The 23,598-nt window shown below is 40.1% G+C and overlaps 1 protein-coding gene across 1 annotated transcript in view; it reads left to right on the top strand.

Moving 5' to 3' along the window:
* Positions 1–23,598, top strand: part of LOC122805950 (ankyrin repeat domain-containing protein 11-like) — a 297,653-nt gene that overhangs the window by 59,602 nt on the left and 214,453 nt on the right. Inside the window, exons 4-5 of the mRNA XM_044076194.1 lie at positions 4,122–4,187; positions 10,393–10,467. Coding sequence (XP_043932129.1) covers positions 4,122–4,187; positions 10,393–10,467 — 141 coding nt within the window. The remainder of the gene's footprint in view (positions 1–4,121; positions 4,188–10,392; positions 10,468–23,598) is intronic.

Raw genomic sequence — 23,598 nt, 5'->3', positions numbered from 1 at the left:
CACTGATGGCATGTATGTGTGCCTATCTATCCCTTATATGTGTATTGTCTACCTGTCCTTGGATGTGTAAATATATGTTCTTGCAAAATATATCGACGTGCTCTACACTGATGGCATGGATGTGTGCCTATCTTCCTTGTAAATGAATTACCCTTTACAGAATGCTTAGGTTCTTTACAGAGTATATCTTTCAAGTTCAAGTTCTTTCAAGGAGATGGTCAACAGATCACGCTGCTCTGCCAGGGATGGTCTGCACCTCTCCCCTCTAGGCTTGCAAATATTAGCTAAAACGTCTTCCCCCATAGTACCTTTTTTAGGCAATGCCAAACTGGAAAGTACTTCCGACATAAATCCAAAACTAAGAAAATCTAAAGGTATTACTCCTCAATGCTAGGAGTCTAAATGAAAAACTCTACTCCCAAGAAGCTCTCTTCACCCTAGAGAATGCTGATGTCTGTGCAGTCACTGAGACATGGTTTAAAGCCATGGCAAGCACACAACAGTGCAAGGTAATAATGCCTTCCACACATTTAGACCAGCTACTACACAGACGGGGACCAAAGGTGGAGGTGAATCTATTTACATCAAAAATGAATATACCTCCAGGCTGTTCAAACAGGACAATGCACTTAAGCTGCTCCATGTCCAAATCACCATAGGCAAACTCCAGTAACACTTCCTAGACACCTGTAGGTCCCCCTCTATGACCCAGAAACCCATGCCATGTATTTAAACCTATTAGAAACACTTAACCATGTAATCCAATACCATATTCATGGGCAACTTTAATTACCCCACTATTAACTTGGAATCCTATATGACACCAAACATACAGGCACAGAAATTCCTGGATTTTGTAAACACAAACTTCCTGAACCAGATAGTCAATACATCAACCAGGGGTGCAGCCATACTGGATCTGGTCCTCACTAATATGGGAGACTGCCACACATCCCCTACTGTAACATCTTCCCTGGTAAGGTCAGACCACAAAATAGTCTCATTTGAAGTAAAAATAAAACCTGGACCCCCAGCTAAACCTGGAATGTTCAGTAACTACTACTACTCTAAGGCTAACCTCCTGCAAAATTTCAAGCCCCCATAAACCTTGAGAACACTGCTTGCCTATGCATAACTGTTCACAGAAACCCTATATACGCATGTTAATAACTGCATAGAGACAGCTGTATGCACCAGGAAGAAGTACAGAACTAACTCAAAAACAAGCCACCCTGGTGTAATCACAAAATCAATAGGCTGTATAACAGAAGGAAGAAAATCATGGCAAAAATTAGGAGGTGCAGCACCCAGCATGATAAAAGCACTCTCGTCATATTTAACAAACATCTCAGATGATGAATAAAGTCTACCAAAGCCAAATTTGACCTCCCAGGTCAAGGACAACCACAAGGCATTCTTTAGCTATGTCCACAACCTTAAAGGCAATGCACAATTGTGTGCCAGAGGTCAATGTAAATGGAGCCACCTATACTGAGCCAGAATATATACAAAACCTACTGGCAGATAAATTCAGCTCCATTTCTCCCCCTCAACCTTCCCTCAGGAAATACCACCAAATATAACTATCCCTGCTATCACTAGGGAACTGGTCCTTAATGCTCTCTCTAAGGCCAAGAACACTGCATCAATGGGCCCAAACAGTATCCCAGAATGTCTTCTAAATAGCAGGAAACATGACCTGTCAGGGCCTATGGAATTGCTATTTAACTATAGTCTCCAAATAGGCTTCGTGCCTCATGAATGGACAACAGTTTGCAGAGTTAAAGGTGTGCCATATTCAGACCCTGGAAACTACAGACCCGTAAGTCTCACTAGTCTTGTATTTAAAGCCATGGAAATAATTATCATGGAAATGGATCAGTAGTGATGTAGTAAACCTCCAGACACTGGACCAAACCCAGTTTGGTTTGATCAAGGGCAGATCAGGCCTACTCAACCTGATGGACTTCTTTGAGAAGGTCACCAAAGCAATGGTTGAGGGCAAAATGGTTCACACTGCCTACCTTGACCTGGCCAAGGCATTTGAGACAATACCCCACACTGGTATTGTTGGCAAACTCGAGGTTAGGTACAAACCCTTATGTCACCTGGTGGATAGCCAACTGGCTTACAGGTGGGACCCAGGAAGTTAGAACTGTGTAGCCCACCTCTACAAAGATGACAGTCACAAGTGGAGTCCCTCTGGGATCAGCCCTTGGACTGCTTCTTTTTGGCATTTACTTCTCTGAAGACAAGGCCAATGTCCGTGGTCTCTGGCTGACTAAATTTACAGATATTGCAAATTAGGAGGTGTCATTGAATCCCACACTGACAAAAATGTTCTCCAAGAGGGGTTGACATAGACAAACAAATGGTTTCAGAGCCATGAACTAAAACTAAATGCCAAGAAATGCATAATAGTATCCTTTATGAAGTCCGGGTAACTATCATATTAACAACACACGCTTTAGAGTTGATCTAGTAGTCTGGGACTTTGGACACACATGGTAATCTAGCCTTTGACCATCGTGTGTCTACAATAGTGAGGAAATCATTCTAAGTTGCGCAACTTATAAACAAAGTTATGGCATCCAAGTTCAAGGAAGTCATTGTTGCACTGTATTCAGCATTCATCAGACCTATCATCGAGTACAATTTTCCCCCTTTGGTATGTACCTAACCAGGCATATCTAACAACTGGAACGTCCACAGAGTTTCCTCACTAAAAGAATACAGGGCTTATGTAAAATGTCCTATGCAGACCTCCTCAAGTCTTTATCCCTGTATTCTGTCTCCTATAGGTGTTTGAGGGGAAATCTATGCCTGAGATGCAGGGCATTCTCAGACCCCACTCTGGTGGATCTCCTGCATATCCACAAAACAAACAGCACCAGAATTACCCATTCTAAAGACTTAAACCTTGCCTGTGATATAAATAGGACCTGCCTGAGAGATAGGTATGTATCCCAGAGGTTACCCATATCTGGAACAGGTTCCCCATCCATGTGAAGCAGAGTTCTTCCCTAACCCAATTCAAGTGCAACCTGGACAATTGTATAGGGAACAGGAAATTCATTCCTGGGTTGGCACCTATGTCTCTAATGGACACAGGCAGCCTGGAAATGGTTCATCTCTCACTCCCTAGCTTATAAACGTTTCATCTCCCAAGCCCTTGCTTACACTTGTCAGAGATCTGGGATGCATGGCTAGGCTTAAAAAGGCCCTTGTGGTTGTTGGCCTATAATCAAACCTCAAACATTTGATGTCTGCTTGGGGTATAAAAATACCTATGCAAACACTTCCAAGCGAAGATGCTAAACCTTATGGACTTTGTTGCATACTTGGGAGAGATACTTGTATCCTCCCGTTGTTCCCTTGTAAATTTTCTCAGTCTCTCTTCCCAATCTTTTCTAACATCCTCTGATTCTTATAGTTATCATACAATATTTTATATGCCTTACTTAATTGTTTCTTTTTTAATAAAGCTTGTGTTCCAGAGCAGGTCTTTTACTTGCTATTCCCCTATCCCTTTCTTGTTAGTATGTAATCCAAAATGAATCCCTTGGAGTTTGATGCCAGTTTTTGAGCAATTTTTGGTTTTACAAAGGTGAAGGAGGTTGAGTAGGGCAGGGTCTTTTGTGGCACAAAAAGCGAAGCATAAGCAAGTGCTTCCTCAGGGAGTTTAAACATCATGCAGCAATGAAACCGAACACCCATAAAAGTAGTCATGGGGATGTGGATTGTGGTGCTGTCAGCCATTGTCTGATGGTGATGAATCTCCAACTTTGTCTGCATTCCTGTGACACAGCTGCAGATGTACAGAAAACATGCTTGACATTGCAGCTCTGTGATTGTCATTTCCCTTTACATGAAGAACAGCCTTATAGGTATGTCATTTCTTTCTGCTACCATTGCTTTGTGAGTGAGCTGGAATCTCCTGACGCTATTTTTGAACGCTTTTCATCTTCAGTGGGCTGACCTCCAGACCTGTACAATTGATTTTTTTTTTACTGCCCACCACACACACTTTTAATTTTGACTGTAAGATGATTTTTGAATTAAACTTCATTTCTGCCTTACTAAAAGCATTTTACCTTGTTTTCCTCTACTGGAATATTAAGAATGTCAGTGAACACTTATCTGAAACTGAAGGATCTTTCAAACACACAGAAGTGAATAATTTGAAGGTAGGTTTATTTTTCTGTCTGAGAAGGAAGTGATGTGATGAATTGTATAGTTGAATGCTCTTTGGTTTGTAATGCCCTTTTCTTGTTCAACATTATATTCATGTTAATGTGTGTGTGAAATAACTGTACTGGAAGGCTGGGTGGGGCTCCACAGGAGCTATGAAATTGAAGAGTTTTAATTGTAAAGCAAGTCCTTTAAAATGAGTAAGTAATATTTTACTTGTTCAGTTTAAAACAATTTTCACATCCAGTTCACTTTATTGTAGTACCAAATGCCATTAATTCAGTACAGTGACCAGAATGCTATGAGGTCTACTTTTGATGTGCTGTAATTGTAGTTTATCAGAAGGCAGATGATAAAGCTAATACTAATGTTGCCAAGCTGAATGCAGTGCATTGGAAGTTGCAGACATGAGTTAAAACGAGTATTGTTTCCATTTTAGTTTATAGGATTTATGGGAGTTGCAAGACAGTTTAGTCTCATAACTTTTAATGACTTGCGTATACTTACCCTCTGGTTGTATTCCCCTTTCACAAGGAGAGCTAGGCCAGTTAATTCAGGTAAATGTTTTGGTTACCTATATGATCATTGGGTTCTGTTTGTTGGATGAAGTCATGCTGCATAAAAATTAACCTTCTAGAGATGGGGAAGGTGCTGCCTTTCCATCAAGTTCTAATCCTCTATTAGTGAAGATGTAGGGCCCTAGTTATGTTGTTTTGTGGGACTATTAGGCTTGCAGAGATGCAGAGATGCAGGAATTTTAATACAGCATTGGTCTAACGGCATGCTAGACTAGGCACAAATTGCCCATCAGGAGTCTGTAAGATATTGATTAAAGGGATACAGCTTCTAGCCTCAGGGTATGTCAGCCCATAATCATCTTTGTTAGGAACATTTGGGGGTTCTGTAGTTATTGGATATGTATTGTCTGGTGCATACTGATGGGGGGCATTATACTCTAATTGGCCTAATAACCTCTGAATCTAAAGCAACAATACATTTTTTTAGATCTGGATGTTGTACCGTTGGTTATCAGTTATGCTGAGTAGAAGGACTTTAATACAGTTGGTATATGATGATTGAAGGAGAGGGAACTGCCAGTTCAGGTTCTGTCTCTCTGATTATATTTTCAGTTTGTAGTGAGGTATTGTCTATGCTGTGTGCTAAGGGTAGGAGTTTATCAAATGCAACAATGCTGCCTTTTTCTTGCTTAATTTGAGCCCATATTCAGTGCACCAGCCTTTCTGAAGGTACAAGTGTCAGAGGGTTCTTGACACTAACACCCAGTTTGCAGCCATCTGTAGACTTGGTTAATCAGAGGTTCTGGTTCCTGGTCAATAATCAGAGAAGTAAATGCTGAAAAGGAGAGGTCCCAACACATAGCCATGGGGGGACTGCACTAGTTATCTTTACGCTCTCAGGTGGAGTGCCTGCGACACCAACTAAATGGAATCTATCCTTTCATGAGCTTGCTATCTGTCTTAACATTTGGGGATCTACTTTTAAAACATGTAGATTTCTTACTATGCCCCCTTACTTGGGAGCCACATCGGGTATAATGTCAAACATCTTGGGCAGTTCAAGATAAGTTATAAGAACTGCATCACCATTGTCTACAGCCTGAGTGACACTGGAAGAAATTAACTAAATTTAATAGAATCTCCATTTTATGAAGCCAAGCTGTGGATGGGCAAACCTAATTATATTGTTGGTATCATAACTGATGAAATCCGTTATAAATTTATGTTCCATAGCTTTGCATATCAAGCTTGTTGGGCTGATGGGCCTATAATTGCAAGGGTTCTTGGTAAGCCACCACTACCATGGTGCACTATAATTTGAGAACAAAATCTTTAAGCAGGCTTAAGTTAAATAGTTTGAGGAAAGAGTTAGTAAGGGCATGTCTGGCACTATTTATTCAACATCCAGGCATGCTGTCAGATCGCATTGAAGAGGTGTGTTATCTTTGATGGCAGTTTCAGGACATGTTTCTTGTTGATAAAATGGGGTGTAAGGGATTATGAGATATTTGGAACTTGTATAGATGTTTCAGGGGTAAAATTAACACTGAATTTGTTAGGTTTATTGGCAATGTCTTTTGGGTTGGAGTATGAGGTACTCTTTGGAATACATTCTGAGCATTGTTGAATATTGTTCTTTAGTTTTCTCATGCGGTTAGAGGGATTTGTAATTTTTCTCTTTTATAATGGTGTCAACAGATAATTTAAGTTCATGGGTTGCTTTACTAATCCTAACAATTTTTTTTCAATTTCCTGGTAACATTTTTGATGCATTGCTGTTTTGAGATTTTTTTTGTAATTTCCTAAGTTAAGAACCTACAAGCAATGGAACAGCTGGTGTGGGTTAATAAAGAATCACATCTAACACTGAGGATCCTCATTATTTTTCACTAGTCAACATATTGTACTTAGTTCTCAGAAGCTGGCCTTGTTTTGGATGCAAACACCCCCTGCCATCTATAGAAGAGTGCCCAGCTCCATTTCCTTTCTACCACTCACAGATTTCAGGCCTTATTCCTGATGGATGTTGATGAAATGTTCGCTGTGCCTAGAAGTGGATCCACTGTATGCCATATAGCCATCAGATTACCAGGTAGCACCCACGCCTGCAGTACATATATTTGGTCAGAGAGGAGTGCAACGTAAATCACTGCTGCAAGTGCCAGTGATTCAACCCTGTCCCTCCCACCAGACACTGGAGAGAGAAACATCTGACGTACCTCATTATTAGGAGGATTGTGGCAGTAGAAAATCCATTGTTTAGCATTTGAGAGAGCGCTGCGAGTGTACCTGCATAGCCTTAGATCCTAGCCAAAGCATTGCCACATGGCTGAGAGGGTTAAGCCATGGCTCTACTCTCCTGGGGGTAGGTACATTGTTAAAAATGGTCTTCTAGTCCCCTTGAATACTTTTTATAAAGAAGACATACCATAGCAAACATTTTTGATTTCCATGCATTTTTCATAATATATATTTTAACAATTATCGTTCATTATAAAATTACATACATTGCTCAATTCCTGCCTTCCTTTATTTGTCCTGAACATCATTCTGCGTGCTTTGTTCCCACAAATTCCATTTCTTTTAATGTAGTGTACCCCTTCCCTTTTCTAGAGACCCCATCTTCAGTTCTTTTATATCCTTTATACAGTACTTCAGTTACAGCTGGTTTAGGATTTGGTTTCCATTTTCTAGTAATCACTATCTGGCAGCCAATAGGGATAAATTTAGTAAGACATCGCCATGTCTGTGAAATACAGATCCTATATCTGAGATCAAAATAATAATTTCCTTATACTAATCCCCCCCCCCCCCCCCCCAAGGTTTCTGGCAAAATACTCTGTAGGGATTTTTTTTAAAGTCTGCAATCTCATTACATTCATAGCTTCCTCTCTTTATCCCATCACATCTCCAGCATTTGCTATCTACTGAGGAGATATTCTGTGAAGTCTGCTTGCAGTATAAAAATACCTATACAAATACTTCCAGAAAAAATTCTAAACCTTCTTGAATTTATTGCTTGTTTGAGCCATACAGAAGTAGTCGTATTGTTCTTCAGAAAGAGAGAAAGAGAAGGCAATATACTAGCCTCTTCTAACTGCCTCTGACTGATACTTATAGTAATCATTGAAGCATTTTATATGGCCTACAGATTATTTTTTTGCAGCAACTTCTGTTCTAGGCGCCATTAAAAACTTTGTCCATGCTGGTCTTACACTTGACACTCCCCTATACCTTTCTCTTTATCTATACCCTTTTCAATTTCTGGTAACCTGCTGTCCAAACTTCTGTTTGGCCTCATCCCACATTACCTTTACCTCTATTGTTATTTGCTCCCAGTACCTCGGTGCTTTTGCTAATTCTGTCCAGTAAATTCAACCCATTTGCCTATTTTCTATACCCCTACTTGCAGCATTCTTGTTTTTAAAATCTCCTTTCTCTATTCTTGTTTTTGCTTAATTATTGGTGTACTTTCAGCTATTTTAAAAAATATGATATGTATGTTATTGTTATTCTGTTTAAGTACCTGTTTCCAAAATCCTGCTTTCTCCTTACTTCTCAAACTCCTCCACTGTTTCGACACAGTCCCTTTTCACTGTGATTTATGACCTCCTGTGTGTGTTATGTATATGGGCTTTTAACTCTGCAGCTCTAAAGTATCCCTTCAAATCAGATAATTCTAAATCCTCTTGTTCTGGGGCAGAATTAACTTAGCCCAATGCAACTCTTGTCCTTTTTCCTCCCAAATAAATTCTTTCCGCTATTATTTATGGTTCTCAGTGTCTCCTCTGGTTGAAAAAATATATTCCTAACCTGCATATAAAACTTAAAGGGACTCTAAATATTTTCAGTGTTTGTATCTTAATGTCCATATCCAAAAGAGCTTCCAACTTGTCAACTTTTGTATTACCTGTTATTCTCTTCCCATATATCTTTAACTGCCATAATTGAATCCTTTTTAATATACTCACTTAAATATGTCATCTTATGTCCCCGTAAATATGGGTATCACTGAACCATGTCATGTGTAGGTACACAGTTTACTGCTTTTAGCCTTTGTTTTATCCTCATCTATTTTATATCCTGAAAAAAACTGAAACTGACTGAGAATGTTCTACCTCTCCATCCCCACAGAGAAAAGTACTTGAGTCAGAGGGATGGATTTTCAGAGTCATGGATAGTTTAAGAAACAATAAGATGCAAATACAGTAGTTACACTGGGTTACTGCTGTCGGGCAGAAGAAGTTCAGTTAAGATAATAACCAGATAGTTAAGATAGTGATCAGCTAACAGTTTAAAGGGGCAGCAAAACATAAGTTTTTGTTTCTGGATATGTTGTTATCCTTCCCTACCCACAATCCATAGCTAAGTTTTATTATAAAATCACAGGAAGTTAATAGGCTAATGGCCCTATGGCCCTTACAGGCCTAGCCAAGTTCTGCCCTTGTTGCCACAATTGGCCCCTATTGCCCATGTCCAAGAGAGACAAAGGTGGAACCCACAGGGTGAATTTATGGTTACCCATCCAATTATCCAGATTGTGCTTGAGGATGGCTAAAGAGGTGCTCTGCTTGACATGAATTGGGAGTCTGTTCCACATGTACAGTAACCTCTGGGAGACAAATTTGTCCCTTCAGCAGGTTCCATTAATGTCACATACCAGGTTAAGGTCTCTAGAGCAAGTAATCTGTGAGCCATTGGACTTGTGGATATGCAGCATTTCCAATAAAGCAGAGTCAGAAATTGCTTTATACACAAGACAGTGTGCCTCTTGAGTATTCTGTATGAAACAGAGGAAAGTGACATTGATTTCAGCCGATCTACATAGGACAGATGCTGACTACCTTTAATTCTCCTTGTGAGGAAACTTTGTGGTCTGTCTAATTGCTGCAGATGCCTGGAAGGGTACATATCAATAGGAGTACTGTACTCAGTTTTTGGCCTGATGAGGGAAGAGTACAGGGAGGTTATAACTTTTTTTGTTTTTCTGGAGGCCGTGCCCTTACTTATGAGATGAGCAATATAGAATACCCTTCTTACCACTATGGAGACATGGTGATAAAAGTTAAGGTTGCTGTCGACATGTGTGTCTAGGTTTCTCACCATTGAGTGCATGCTTAGGGTGTTTTTGTTGTTGTAGTTATGCGGAACAGTACATCCTCCCTTTTAGTTGAAATATGCTAAAGTATGGCTTAAGCAATGAAACAGGGCTGCCCGTATGAGTCATAGAGTTCATGGCACTTTTCCCACATTGTCTTAGCTTCAACTAGCTCTTTGTTCTATCCTCCAAATTGCAATAAAGCCTGCACCCTTATAAGCACATCACATTCCCATGCATGTTGGTAGAATGTCCTTCATACCTCCTACCCCAGCCATTAGCAATATTCTAATTCTTGGCTTTTCCCGGCAACAGTCAGCAACCCCCCCCCCCAACTTTCTATCAGTGTAAACAACCCAGCAAATGCTTAGTCCTGATAAATAACCCCGATTTGTGACAGAAGCTGGAATGTGGGTGTTGCATTTGGCTGCCATAATTTTGTATCCGTGGGCTAGCTACAGAACCATTAGATATTAAAGTGAATTTAGTAACCAGTGTTCTTTTTTGTAAACTTGATTGTAACATACTTGCATTGTTTTAGTTCTGTTATTAAACTTTGCTTATTATGTTTATTTTGTGTTACAGGAATATGAAAAGTGTGTTAGAGAACAGCCTGATTCAGAGCGATCTTCCAGAAGGAAGGAGAGGGTTCATTCAAAGGTATGTCTTTGAGTGGCAATGCAATCCCGATCCAATGTTTTGGAGAGTTTGCAGTATCTTTGCTAAGTCTTTGCTACAAATTTGTTAAACAAGCTTTGATTAAACCTTTGTCCTTAATTGCATGATACATTTCTTCAGTGGAAATCTCTTTTCTTAAATGTGTGTAAAGTAGCTATGTAAAGCAACATATTCTGTGATGAAAAATACTGAACTTGTTTTTGCTTTGTTTTGACCAATGATTGTGCATGTGGCCTGTGTCCTGTTTCAGCTCTGTCAGCTTGCATTATACCATACATAGTTTCCCCTCATGTACGGTGATGAGGCCTTGAACATCTGGGTCATTTGATCACTTTTTGATCTTGTTACATTTCAGGTGTGACAACATGCATTCAGGATGTGGCCAGGTTTTAACATATTTTGCTTATAGTAATGTACCAAGCAATAGTTGATGCTGCTGTCCTTTCCAGGACCTCATGCATTTGCTTGTCCGAGATCAGCATTTGAAAATGGACTTAATGCTCGACTGTCAGCAGTAGGGGACATCTGCAGAGTATTGAGTAGCTGCAACTTGTTACTTCATTTCTTGCTTGACTCACTGTGGGGGTTTGGGGGTTACAGCATTATAACTGCAGTCAACATTAGACTGTGAGCTGTTTCTTTGAACTCTAGTAGAGATTTTGTAATTTGTTTCACCAGAGATGGTTTCTGTAGTACCCCATTCGCAGCAGCAGCTATGTACAGGGCAGCAGCAGGGTCAGTGAAGAGAGTTGATGTCTGTACATTAGTACTTAATCTTCATCTAGGTTTTCCTTTTCCAGGAAAACGAGACTGAAAAAAGCCCCCTAGCACTACAAAATTGTTCTTTTAAGGAGAAAAAGAGGACAAGTAAGTCTGGAGCATGTTTCCTGATACAAGAATGTGCCTATGTTACGTTAGTCCCTCTGGTATAAACCAGACCCACGTGTCTGCTTCCTGAGTAACTGCTTCACATGTATGGACCTATCTTATGTGCGTCCTTCGGGTGTAGACCAAATCCTCATCATCCCTGATAAGTGAATAGTTGCTTTTTACTTCCTGTGAGTTGCAGGATAGATTTGGGGGTTTCCAGATTTGTAGGCATTACTAAAAAAACATTTTTTTTTTCCTGAAGCTGTTTTGAATCTTTTTGTGTGTGAGACTAAAGAACGTTTTCTGCTTTTGTCAGAAACTAAGAGAATTTTCTCCACACACTCCCTTAAAAGAATCTTAGTTTAAAAAAGGCTTCTTTGGTCCATCAATGCACGTTACATTCATCACAACTCTGTTTATCCCCAAGAAATATATAAATGTAGTTTGGAAGAGTAGGTGCTTGTTGCCCTTTACTTGAAACCGGTCTTAAAAGTTGCTGTTTCATCAATGCTGATGTACATGGGACCTCACCCGCTCTATCTTTAAATTAACTGACAATTAGTGGAGCACCCCCTCTCACCAGCACCTTTTGAATGTGCAGTTGCTGTCTCCCGAGTGGAAGCATACCTCCACATGTCTTGTTCCCCTTAGTATTATATACTTTAATTCAATAAGACAGTGCAGACTTGACCTGCTTGGACACCAGTGCAGTAATCACAGTGCACCCACTAGTTGTTGTTGACCTTGTGGTGAGCCAGAGCTGACAGCACTCCCCCCTCCCCTCTTGAGTGGGTGAGACAGCAGCAGCCATTCCTGTCTTCCCTTCTAGTTTCTACAGCCATGAAAAGGCTAATTGAATTTGGATAACCTGCAAATCAATCAAGGCTTTATTCATCTATGTCATAGAACTGTATTCCATTCATTTTCCTTGTCCTGAGGTCTCCAGTCTTTTGCTTTATGTTGCATAAGGTTTTAAGCTAATGTGTTAAGCATGCTCCTGAAAGCTATTTACTTGCCAGTGCTGGTGAACTCCATGGCCAATCAGTTGAGCAGGACCTCAGTGGATCTGCAGAAGTGGGTGTTCGGGAAACGTTCCTGGACCTTACATGGGGATGTTTGAGTTAGATGTCTTTCTCTATGCAACAGACAGCAAAGAAAATTATGATGCAGAGCCAAAGACTAATTAGTTTGAGAACTGGATTCCTTTTTATTTAACTAGGCAGGTCACTTCCTCTCTTTGGTTTCTCCAGTATTGTTGTTCCCCTGTGTAGTTCAAAAGCTGAAGGAGGATAAGCCAGAAATGATCTTGAGTATCTCTTTCTGGTCAGTACAGCAGGTTTTCCAGTCTATTCTAGATGGCAAAGGACAATCCTTTGCTCCTGCCACAGCATGTGAGCTTTCCGATGCAAAGCAGGGGGTCCCAAGTACACCACATTCTATCCACACTTAAACTAGCAGCTTGGAAGATATGACTTTGTTACTCTGACATCTGTATTCTCAGGACATGGAAGAAATGTGACATTCTCTATAAGACCAAATACTAGAAAATAATACTTATCTAAATGGGGAAGTGTAAGAGAGGTACCAACAGACAAACAGGTGGACATGCCACTGGTTCTTGAGCTACTGTTTTCATAGGTTCATAGGTGTGTACAAGGCTAATGGCCCTGGGGCCTTCACAAGCCTAGCCCATAGAAGTACCCTGGCATTTTACCGCCTGCCATTAGTTCCCAGTGCCTCTATCAAGTACAGCCACTGGAGTGATCCCTGGGGTGAACTTTCTATTTCTCATCCACTCATCAAGATTCCTCTTGAAGAGGGCCAGTGAGGTGTTCTGCTTAACATGTATGGGAAGTCTATTCCAGAGCATGGGCAGTCTTTGGGTTATGAACCTGCCCCTCCAGCATGTTCTGTTGATTGTGGTAATGAGGTTGAGGTCTCTGGAGTGTGTGGTGCGGAAGGATTGGGATTTATTTAGATGTAGAATTTCTAAAAGAGCTCGATCAGACATGGATTTGTAAGTCAAGCAGAGATCGCCTCTTAGTAGACTATGTGAGACATAGAATAGCTGGAGTTTTTTGAGTCCGTCTGTGTAGGTCATGGTTGAGGTCTAAGATCCTCTTTGTAAGGTACTTTTGTGGCCTCTCCAGCTGTTGTAGATGTCTAGTGAGATGCATGCCAAATGGGGCATTATAATTTGATTGGTCTAAAGAGGGAAGAGTACAGAGAAATGATGACCTCTTTCTTCCTGGATGCAAAACCCTTGGTAATGAGATGTGCCACATAGAAGGACTTTCTGACCACAGTGGCAATGTGGTGGTCAAAGGAGAGGTTGCTGTCAACCTGTGTCCCCAGCTGTCTTATAACTGCTTCAATGTTCAGTGGGCTCCCTTCGATGTGGTAATTAGTGGGAACTGAGTTTTTCCCAAAGGGGATGATGACACACTTTTTGGAATTAAGCTTAAGGCCATGGTTTTGACACCAGTCACTCCCTCTGTGTTGTCCTGGACTTCTGAGAAGTATATACCAAACAGGAGAGGACCCAGGACCAATCTCTGTAGGACTCCACTCATGACTGATCAGCAGTCTGACTTTGAGTCCGCTACTTTCCCACTGTATGTTCTATCTGTGAGCCAATTTCCAACCCACCTAACAATATAGGGGTTGAGGCCTAGTTTACTGAGTTTATCAATAATTCCTGAGTGAGGAATGGTATCAAAGGCCTTGGCCAGATTGAGGTAGGCTGTATGAACTGCCTTACCTTCATCCACCGCTCTGGTGACTGACTCAAAGAAGTCAACCAAGTTGAGCAGGCATGATCTACCTTTCACAAAACCAAATTGCGTGGGATCTAGAGTTTGGAGAATCCCTACATCCTTGTTAATTAGGCCCATGATGATGCCCACCATTGCCTTACATATCAGAGTCGTCAGGCTAATGGGGTGATAATTTCCAGGGTCTGTAGTCGCTCCTCCTATATGGAGAGGGATGACTAGCAGTGCACTGTTCGGTAACGACAAAGCCTGAGGTGTGAGGCCTGAGGTGAGGCTGTGAGTGAACAGTTCACTTTGTAATTCATGTAAAACATAGCCAGGGATATTGTTGGGTCCCATGGAAGCTGTATTCTTGGCCTTAGACAATGCAGCTTTAACTTGCGCTGCAGTAATGCAGGGTGCCTGGCATTCTTCCGCTATTGAGATTGATTCTTTCGGGGGGTGGTAGGGGTAAAGTTGACACTGAATCTGTCGGCCAGTATGTTGGAAATAATCTGTTGGCTCACTATAGGAGGTACCACTGTGCAGTAACTTGCAGCAAATCTGGGTATTGCCATGGAGAGTCTTGATGCAACTAAAGTAGGCTTTGTGGTTGTTTTTAGTGTCTGCCGCAATTCTGCCTTCATATCTGGCTTTGGAGGTTTCCACTGTTATCCATTAGCTTAGCTCACACTTTTCAAAGATGCAGCTTGACTTGAAGCATGCTGAGGTGTTTCTTATTTTTTTCTTTTTTAGTGGTGGTAATCCTTGGAATTTGTGCTTCAGAAGGTCCTTTCCCTTCCTGAGAGGGTGGATACCATCCACTTGGATGTCAGAATGTCAGTAATACGAGTATGACATTGGTCTGCACAGTCTTTAGTCATTTATTGCTGCAGAGCAAGAATGCTTGTAAGTCAGTGAGTGTATTGAACATCAGGAGTAGTCTGGTTTGGCCTGGTTTCCAGATTGTAGATGAGAACTACATTGGTTGGTTGTTGGTAAGCAGTTTTCATGCAATAGGGATGGATATTAGTTTGTAAACTTAACTGCATTGCCTGTAGGAAGGAAATCCAATGTCAGAACTTCTGCAGTCAGTGTCAGTTTTTATTTTAAGGATGGAGCATAACATTACTTTCTGTCATCATTGTGGTAAATATAATCAGAAGACCATAAAGCAGAGAGCAACGTTTCTCCAAGACTATTTCAACATGACATTTTTTGTCCTGACGCATCATGGCATTAGCCACATCATCTGTGGATACTTAATTTAAAAAACACAGAAGCATCAGGGAAGAAGGAATCCTTGGAGGTTGATGACATGAAGTGCAAAGGCTACCTTAGACTCAATAGTATCCAGTCCTATGAGATAATTATGCACTCTCTGAACCTGATGTCTGCTTAGACAGATGCCTCTGTCATTGTCTTCATCTGAATGCAGTGATCTCCTGAAGTGCTATGTCCTTCTAAACTGAAATTCAGGAGAAGTTGATACTGATCCCACTTTACTGGCCACTGTATTCTGATATTCAAGGGCAAAGGGAGTATTCGCTTGATCCTGATGTGTGGGGATGTCTGCACACAAAACTCCTAAGTCTTCAACACCTGCTCATGGTCTGCCTTCCTCACTTCTCCCAGACGTCTCACAAAACCTAGTGAAGTTGGCTCAGGATTTTGTACTTCTCATAAAGAACCTGCACCCATCTGTGTCAGAGGTCCCCATTTTAATAAGAAAGAGGGCTGCATCCTATATGAGGAATAAGAATGCTTTGAATTTTTTAGTTAAATGAACTGACTTTTGTGGAACAGATATCCTCCCATGTTAGTCATGAAAGAGAGAGAGAGAGGAGACCTTATCCTGTGCTTCCCCAATAGGGTTTTTCATTTGTGTGCACCCTCAATGTATGGATTTCTTCAAGTGAGTGTTAAGGATTACTCCAGCTTTTCAACTATCTGGAGCCCTTCAGTTAAGTTACAGATCTTGGAGACCATGCTTAAATATCCAGTTGCATCTGGAAAGGGTTTTTTTTTTAAACAAAACACTTGAAAATGGAAAGAAAATGTGCAGAATGGGCACACATGAACAAATGCAGCGGACACACTTTCTACAAAACCAAGGTCATTTGCATGTGTCCTTGACTAATGGCTGCCTGTTTCAGGCTTTGACCTTAGATGAGATGGACAGCTCTGCAGTTTATGCAAATTATACTTAATACCTTCCAAAGAAGTCTTGTTCTTGTGGGGGGGGGGGGGTGTCTTCCAGACACACTGTTCTTTTCCTCGGAGAATGTGTTATTCCTGAATTCATATTTCAACAGCAATGCACACCAAAATCTAATTTATTGCCAGGGAAGTTCCCCCAGAACACTGGGTACATGGCCTCTATGGTGCTGATGGTGTACCTCCCTCCCTTCAGCAAGGCAGTGCAGTGGTATGTGGGGAAACAGATGGTGGCAGTATTTCCACCGCCTCCATTGCCACATCTTGTGCTGTCATGTATTAAGAAAGAGCTCTCCTGGCGAAAGCAAGAGATGAACCTTAACCTGAGGTCCTATTCAAGCTAGGTCAGAGCACACACAAAGTCATTATAGTGTTTTCAGACATAGCCTGGGAGACCCATTAAGGAAAACTGAGAATCTAAGGGATCTGGGACAAAGCTTATAAAGGATGGCAGTAATTTTAGCTGTAAAGTCATACAGATAGATTTGGCAGTTGTATATTCTCAAGGATAAAATGGCAATAATGTAGTTATCAACAAGTGGGTGCAGACTTGACATATAAACACTATGTTTAGCCCTGGAGTCAGGCCTAACTCTCTGAGTATCTTGTATCACTTTACTGAAGAGCATTCTGACAGACTGGTTGAGTAGAAGAGAGGGAAACCTTCAGGAATGGATTTTGAACTGATAATATATTTTTGAATTTGGTCCACAGGTAGTATGTGCCAGAGATGGATCTTTTGTTTCTTCACAAAACAATTGTCTCAGATAATTTTGCACCAGGACACCAATTACAGTGACATGGGCAACAGTTGCCTTCTTGGCAAACTGGGCAGTTCTGTTTCTGTGCGCATTTCCTCCAATTCCATTTCCCTCGGGTAGTACAGAAGACAGAAAAGGACAAGCCAGAAATGCTGCTCATAGCTTCCTTTTGGCTGATGCATTAAGTATTTCTCCCTTCTATGGACTATGGAAAAGATGGAGCTTGTTCTGCTGCATCAGTGTATGAATTGCTTGACCTAAAATAAAGCTTTAGTAGTACACTCTAGTCTAAACACCCTAAAGCTCATAGCTTGGATAATCTAGCTCTTATCCCTTTAACTCATGTTTTCTGAAAACTTGCTTTCGGTCTTTTAAAGGAGGCTAGGAAACAAACTATAAGGCAGTCATAGGAAACCAACTATAAGCAGTCATACGTTGCAAAATTGAAGATTCTGTCTTTATCAGAGTGAGGGACTGGACTGCAAGTAGTCACCAGTATCTGTGCTTTTCTGCAGTCTTGATGTGTATACCTTGGGGGAGCCCTTTACTTCCCTGATACCAGTGAATTAGTTCCTTAAGGGGGTTTTACATGTGAGGCCCCCAACAAAGTAATTTCTCCACCACTGAGCTTCAACTCTGTGGTAGGGAAGGTAAACTTGACTGGTCTCTGGCCACCTGCTGGTGCACCCCCACAAATACTTGACATGAAAGACTGCCTTTTAAGTAAACATAGCCATTGTGCTAGCCAGAAAGATATCCAAACTGCAGGTCCTGCTGGTCAAACAACTTCATCATTCCTAACAGGTTAACCCTTTGTGCAAATCCTACTTTTTATGCCCAAAAGTGGTATCAGAGGCTTCTCTGGATCAGGTCAGTAATCTCCCTTTGTTCTTTCCCATCTCACAGAGCGAAAAGGAAAGAATCTTACCGTGGATGTACATAAGCAACTAAGAGTTTATCTTTAAAGGATTTAAGAAGAAAAGAAGTCACAACAGTTGTTAACTGCCTTTGCTAAAGGCAAGGAAGGCAGGCTAGTCTTTGAACAGGTCATCTCTAAATGTGTCTCACTGAATCTCATTCTTTTACTCCTTCCATGGCTAGACTTTACCAAGGTATGTAAAAACTTACTCCAAAAGAGTCGCAGTAGCCATTAGTGGCTTACTTGGAGGGTTCATAAGTTCACAGGTAAGTACTAGATCTGCTGCCCTTGCGGGCCACTTTGTGTAGCCTGTGCTCGAATTAACCTATCCAATTTGGTTATAGGTTGGCCTTAACTGTCTCATGATTGATAATTATATATTATCCCTAAAGTGGGATCATACCTTAGATAATTTGAGGGGACCCATGCATGGGATAAAGCGTTTAGGATCTGCCTCTGTCCATCAGTAGGAGTGCAGGAGGCAGTCCTGTTGTAAATATTCTATTTTCTATCCATATATGTAAGTTGCACTTGAAAATGGACAGAGATGAACTTTGTTTATGTGAATGGGGAGTCTGTTCCACAGCAATGTTATCCTGTCTGAAATATACCTGTCCATACAAACCATTTTGTTGATGTTGCAGAAGAGGTTTCAATCATTAGACCAAGTATTTCTGATGCCATTTGACTTGTTGATGTGCATTAAATCTATCGTCAGTGGCTTGGAGGATGGCTTGTATACCAGACACAGGTTACCTCTTAACAGTCTGTAGGATACTGAGTATAGTGACAGGACTTGGAGTCGGTCCATGTAGGGCATGTTTAGGCCTTGTATCCCTTTTAGTAAGGTATATCTGTGGGCATTCCAGCTCTTGCACTTGTCTGGACAGATGTATGCCAAAGAGACCATGATATTCAATGACTGGCCCAATTAATGCTGAGTAAGGGGTAACAGTGTTATCCCCAACTCCCTAGATTTAGACACAATCCCTTTGTTTATATGCTGTGCAGTATAGAAGGACTTTCATACAACAGTAGACGCATGTTGGTCAAAAGTTAGGTCACTGTCCACAGAAGTTTCCAAATCTTGTACAGCTGCGTCAACTCTAAGTGGTGTATTGTCAATGCCCAATTATTCAGCATCAAGACCATCTTAGTAATACCTTCCTATTCATCTTTTTACTTTCCTTGAAGCATTGTAACCTGTCATTACTTTTAGTGAGCATGCTGGATTTCCCATGGCCATATTACTGTTTGTCACAGCCATACTACAGGAACTGCTACAGAGACCACACCTTCTCAGGGTCGGTCACCTTGTAGTTCTTAACAGTTAAAATTCCCAGAACTTATCAGTACTGCAGCGAGTGGTGTGATGAATATAATGCAGCTGTGTTAGGAGTTTAATGTTATAGATGTCTGTGTGTGTTCACTTTTGCTGTAATAGTATCTTCCCTCCAACCCACTGTTCACTTACCTGTAACTGTCCAGTTTTTGGGGTAGTTACACAGTCATCATTTTTCTTGCTGTCCCTCATTGTTAATCCTACAAGGTACTGCCCCTTCTCTGACATGGTATCTAGAGAAGGAGCTTTGAGGACTCTTCTGGTTGGGCTCACATTTATGGGGCATGTATCACCTGACATTTCATGCTTTGGTTTCAGTCCACAGGCCTTGAGAGGACAGATGTTTTTCTTACACTGCATATGTATTAATGTTCATCTGTGAAGGTGAAGCCCTGTGGAAGTGCTGAATGTCAGGCCTTTTATTACAGAAGTTGCAAGCATTAACTGTACTACAACAGTGAACATAATCAAACATTTAGAGTTTCTGCAGTTCAAAAACATCAAACCTGCATTGAGAAAAGTGGCCTTCTTACAGCTGTCCATTTCAGATGAAATTGACCCTAGCCCAATCTGTGCTTTGCTCTTTAAATCCTCAAAATAATTCAGTCAAAACATAAAGTTTAAGTGCCAAGCTTAAGTTTTCTATCTACATTCTCGAACAAAATACCCTTAGTAGCCCACTTCCTTTAAGCATTAGTTCAAACGCAATTGCTACAAAATTTGTGCTACCAAACATAGGATGAAAATTGTGTGTGTGGATATACCTTGAAATACTGAAGTAGAAAAACACTGAATGGCAAAATATTGATACAAAAGGATCAAAACTCCAATTAAAAAAAGCACTATTTTTTTTTTGTAGGGCGGCAATTGCCCTGCACCTCCCATGTGGGAGGCTATACCCCCCACACCCCCCTGGTAATTATATATACCAACTCTAAGATAACACAAACATGGTAAAAGGGCAAATTTCTACTCCCTGCAGATTAGCGAACTTCAACATACCAATGCCTACAGAAGTGGCCAGTTTAAGTTTTGGTCAGCTGTAAAAAAAAAAAAAAAAACGTTCAGTTATATGGTGTCTTTCCATATATCTAAAGAATAAATTAATTTAATAGCAACCTTGAAGCATGACAAAACCATATGCTCAAATCCCCCTTTATATTTAATAATATTATAGTAATTAAAAAACAGTTGCAGAGATGGCTGGAAAGTAATTGGTGGGGTACGTTTACAGCATCTGTGTACAGATCAGATAGTCATCTCAAACTCTAATGACTTGGGGAGCCATATGATGATGATCATCCTCATCATTCTCTTCTGAGTAGCTGCAACCAGAAAAAGAAAAGAACTCAATCATGCAAGCCCATACAAAAATAAAGATCAGTGTATAACCTCGCTTTACTCTATTACGTTTGACTTTTTTATGAAATTCAAAAAAGCCAAAAAAACACACCAGACCAGCTGTAAGTAAAATAAGCGCTTTTGTTTACTTCATAAGCAAACTTCATCAGACAAGACAATAATCACACCAAACCTTTATATATCCCTCCAAAAACATCAATTAATTAATTAGATAATTAACTCTTAAACGAATACAAAACCCAAACATTTTCATTACCCCTAAAATTCTAATTTTCTAATACCATACAAACATTTTTAATCAAGTTAAAAGATGAATACAAATCAGTTATCACAATAATACATTAATCTAAAACATGATTTCAATCTTAAAATGCATTTAATAGACAAATTATCATTTAGCCCAGGGAAAAGATGTGCATTAAATCTTAATTGCCAAATCAGTTCCCTTTCATCCAATTTTAAGGCCACAGGACCTCCCCTATCCATACCCACTAGATCAATCACAAAAAATAGGAAAGCATGCGATCAATACAGATTGATATGCCTAGCTAGAGCATTGTTCAAATTTAATTTCCTAATATTATATATATGCTCATAAATGCGCTGTTTAAGGCATCTTTCATCCTTCCAATATAAAATGCAGGACAAAATTAGCATGTAGCTATATAAACCACATTTTTAGAAAGAGTTATAGTTGCCCTTTAGAAAGTAGGTCCTCCCATACATATTAAATGAATTTGTGACCTTCACAAATTTACAAAAATGACAAAAGCCACACTTAGACATTCTACCATTAGTAGTAACAGCATTGATGTTCCTTTTGAAGATGTTTTTCAAATTATTACCCTTTCAAATACAATTCCAGGTTTTTCTTTTATCCTTCAATTAATCAAAGTGTCCTCCCTAAGAAAACACCAATTCTTATTAATATTTCTAATGTTATCTGCGTCTAGTGAAAATGTAGTAATAAAGACACTCCGTGAAATTTCATCTTTCACAACGGACTCAGTATTCGACCGACTCGTATCAAGATTATCCGTGGTCATATCACCACCAGGCATATCCATTACCTCAGAAGGCAGAGTATCCCCAACCAATAAATCCGTACATAAAAGGGGCTTGACAGTCCCAATCCTTTTAAAACTGACTTCATCAAAAATGTCATCCATTAAACAGGGAGGGTAACCCCTTTTAACAAACATATTTTTCAATAAATTGCATTCTAAAATGAAGTCAGCTTCATCCATGACCATTCTAGATGCTCTAGCCATCTGCCCCTTCACGACAGCCTTCTTTTGGTGATCGGGATGGGCACTTGACCAATGCAGGAAGGCATTAGAATAAGTAGCCTTCCTAAAGATCTTAGAAAACAAATCTTTTATTAACTAAATCCTTACATAATTCAATGTCCAAATATGAAATGGAATCGGTTTTAAATTCAAATGTAAACCTGTAAACCTCAAAAAATCAGTAAAATTAGTCATATGTTCAATAAGGGCTTCCACCGACTCCAAACTACCCTCCCAAATTATAAAAATATCATCCAGGTAGTGAGTATACCAAATAACATTTTTCTTGAAAAGGTCATCCTTAAATAAAAACTCCTTTTCCCAGTGCGCCATAACTATATTGGCAAATGTTGCACCACAGGGAGAACCCATCGCTACACCGGTTTTCTGCAAGTAAAAGTCCCCATTGAACATAAAGTAATTATTAGTTAAAACCAATTCCAAAATGTAAACCAGTAGGTCAATTTCCTTCCCATCCACTCTTTTACACATAAAGAAATCTCTAACCCAAACCAGCCCAATTTCCTGAGGTATGACAATATACAATTCCCTAAAGTCAGTCGATGGAAAATTATATTTATCATGGAACTTTAAATTGTTAATGTCTTTCCGGAAGTCCCAAGAATTGTGGCAAATATGCAATTCACCTTCAAGGTACTTTTTCAACCTAGCATCCAAATATTTTGTGCACTCAAAAGTAAAACATTGCCTACCATCTACAATTGGGTGCATAGGTGGATTTTCCATGTCCTTATGTATTTTTGGCAATCCAAAAATCACTGGGGTAATAGCACTAGTAATGGAAAAATAATTCAATAAATCAATATCTATGGATGCTTCAAGAAATAAATCACGAATGTACCCATTAAAACATTGACTAGCCCCATTCATCTCATTCCTGGAAAACTTCTCGTAGGCATCACAGGCTAATAATGCACACATATGAGCATTATAATTAGATAAAGTCATAAAAAATGAGGCCTCCCCCTTTATCGGGTTTTATAACCCGAATACCGCTAGTTTTTAAAGCAGAGAGAGTTTCCTTCTCGGAATCAGTAATATTAAACATGGATTCATCTGGTTTACAATTATTTAACAAACATCTAATGTTATTTTCGCAAACCTTCTCAAATAGTTATATGGTATTATTGAGCAGTGGGTTAAAAACACTTGCAACTCTAAATTCACTAGCTAATTTACTGTTACTACCAAACAGCAGTGGCGGCTGGTGACTTCAAATCACAGGGGGGCTGCAGGAGACAGCTGAATGGGTGGGGTCAAGGGGAAGGGGTGTGGCCAACTAGAACGGGGAGGAGCTATGCACAAAACCACAAAAACTAACTTTAATTAAATACGCTGCCCTGGGTGGCAAACCATCATTATGAAAGTCCAATCAAGACAAAAATAAGTGTAGAAGAATACAAATATTTCAATGCATTGGCTGCATGACAGCTTACTTAATATCTAGATGGAAACAAAAGGTTGTGAGGCATGAAAAAATAAATTACTTTTTAAATACATTACTGGAATGCCAGTCAAAATCAAGTATAAGAAAAACCAGAAGCACTCAACTCAAACCACTTCTCCTTGCACTGTAGTT

Source organism: Protopterus annectens, chromosome 7.part0, assembly GCF_019279795.1.
Source record: "Protopterus annectens isolate FY-2018-M chromosome 7.part0, PAN1.0, whole genome shotgun sequence".
Classification (NCBI taxonomy): Eukaryota; Metazoa; Chordata; order Ceratodontiformes; family Protopteridae; genus Protopterus; species Protopterus annectens.
Note: the sequence above shows the minus strand (reverse complement) of the source record. Positions and strands in the feature narration are given on the sequence as shown.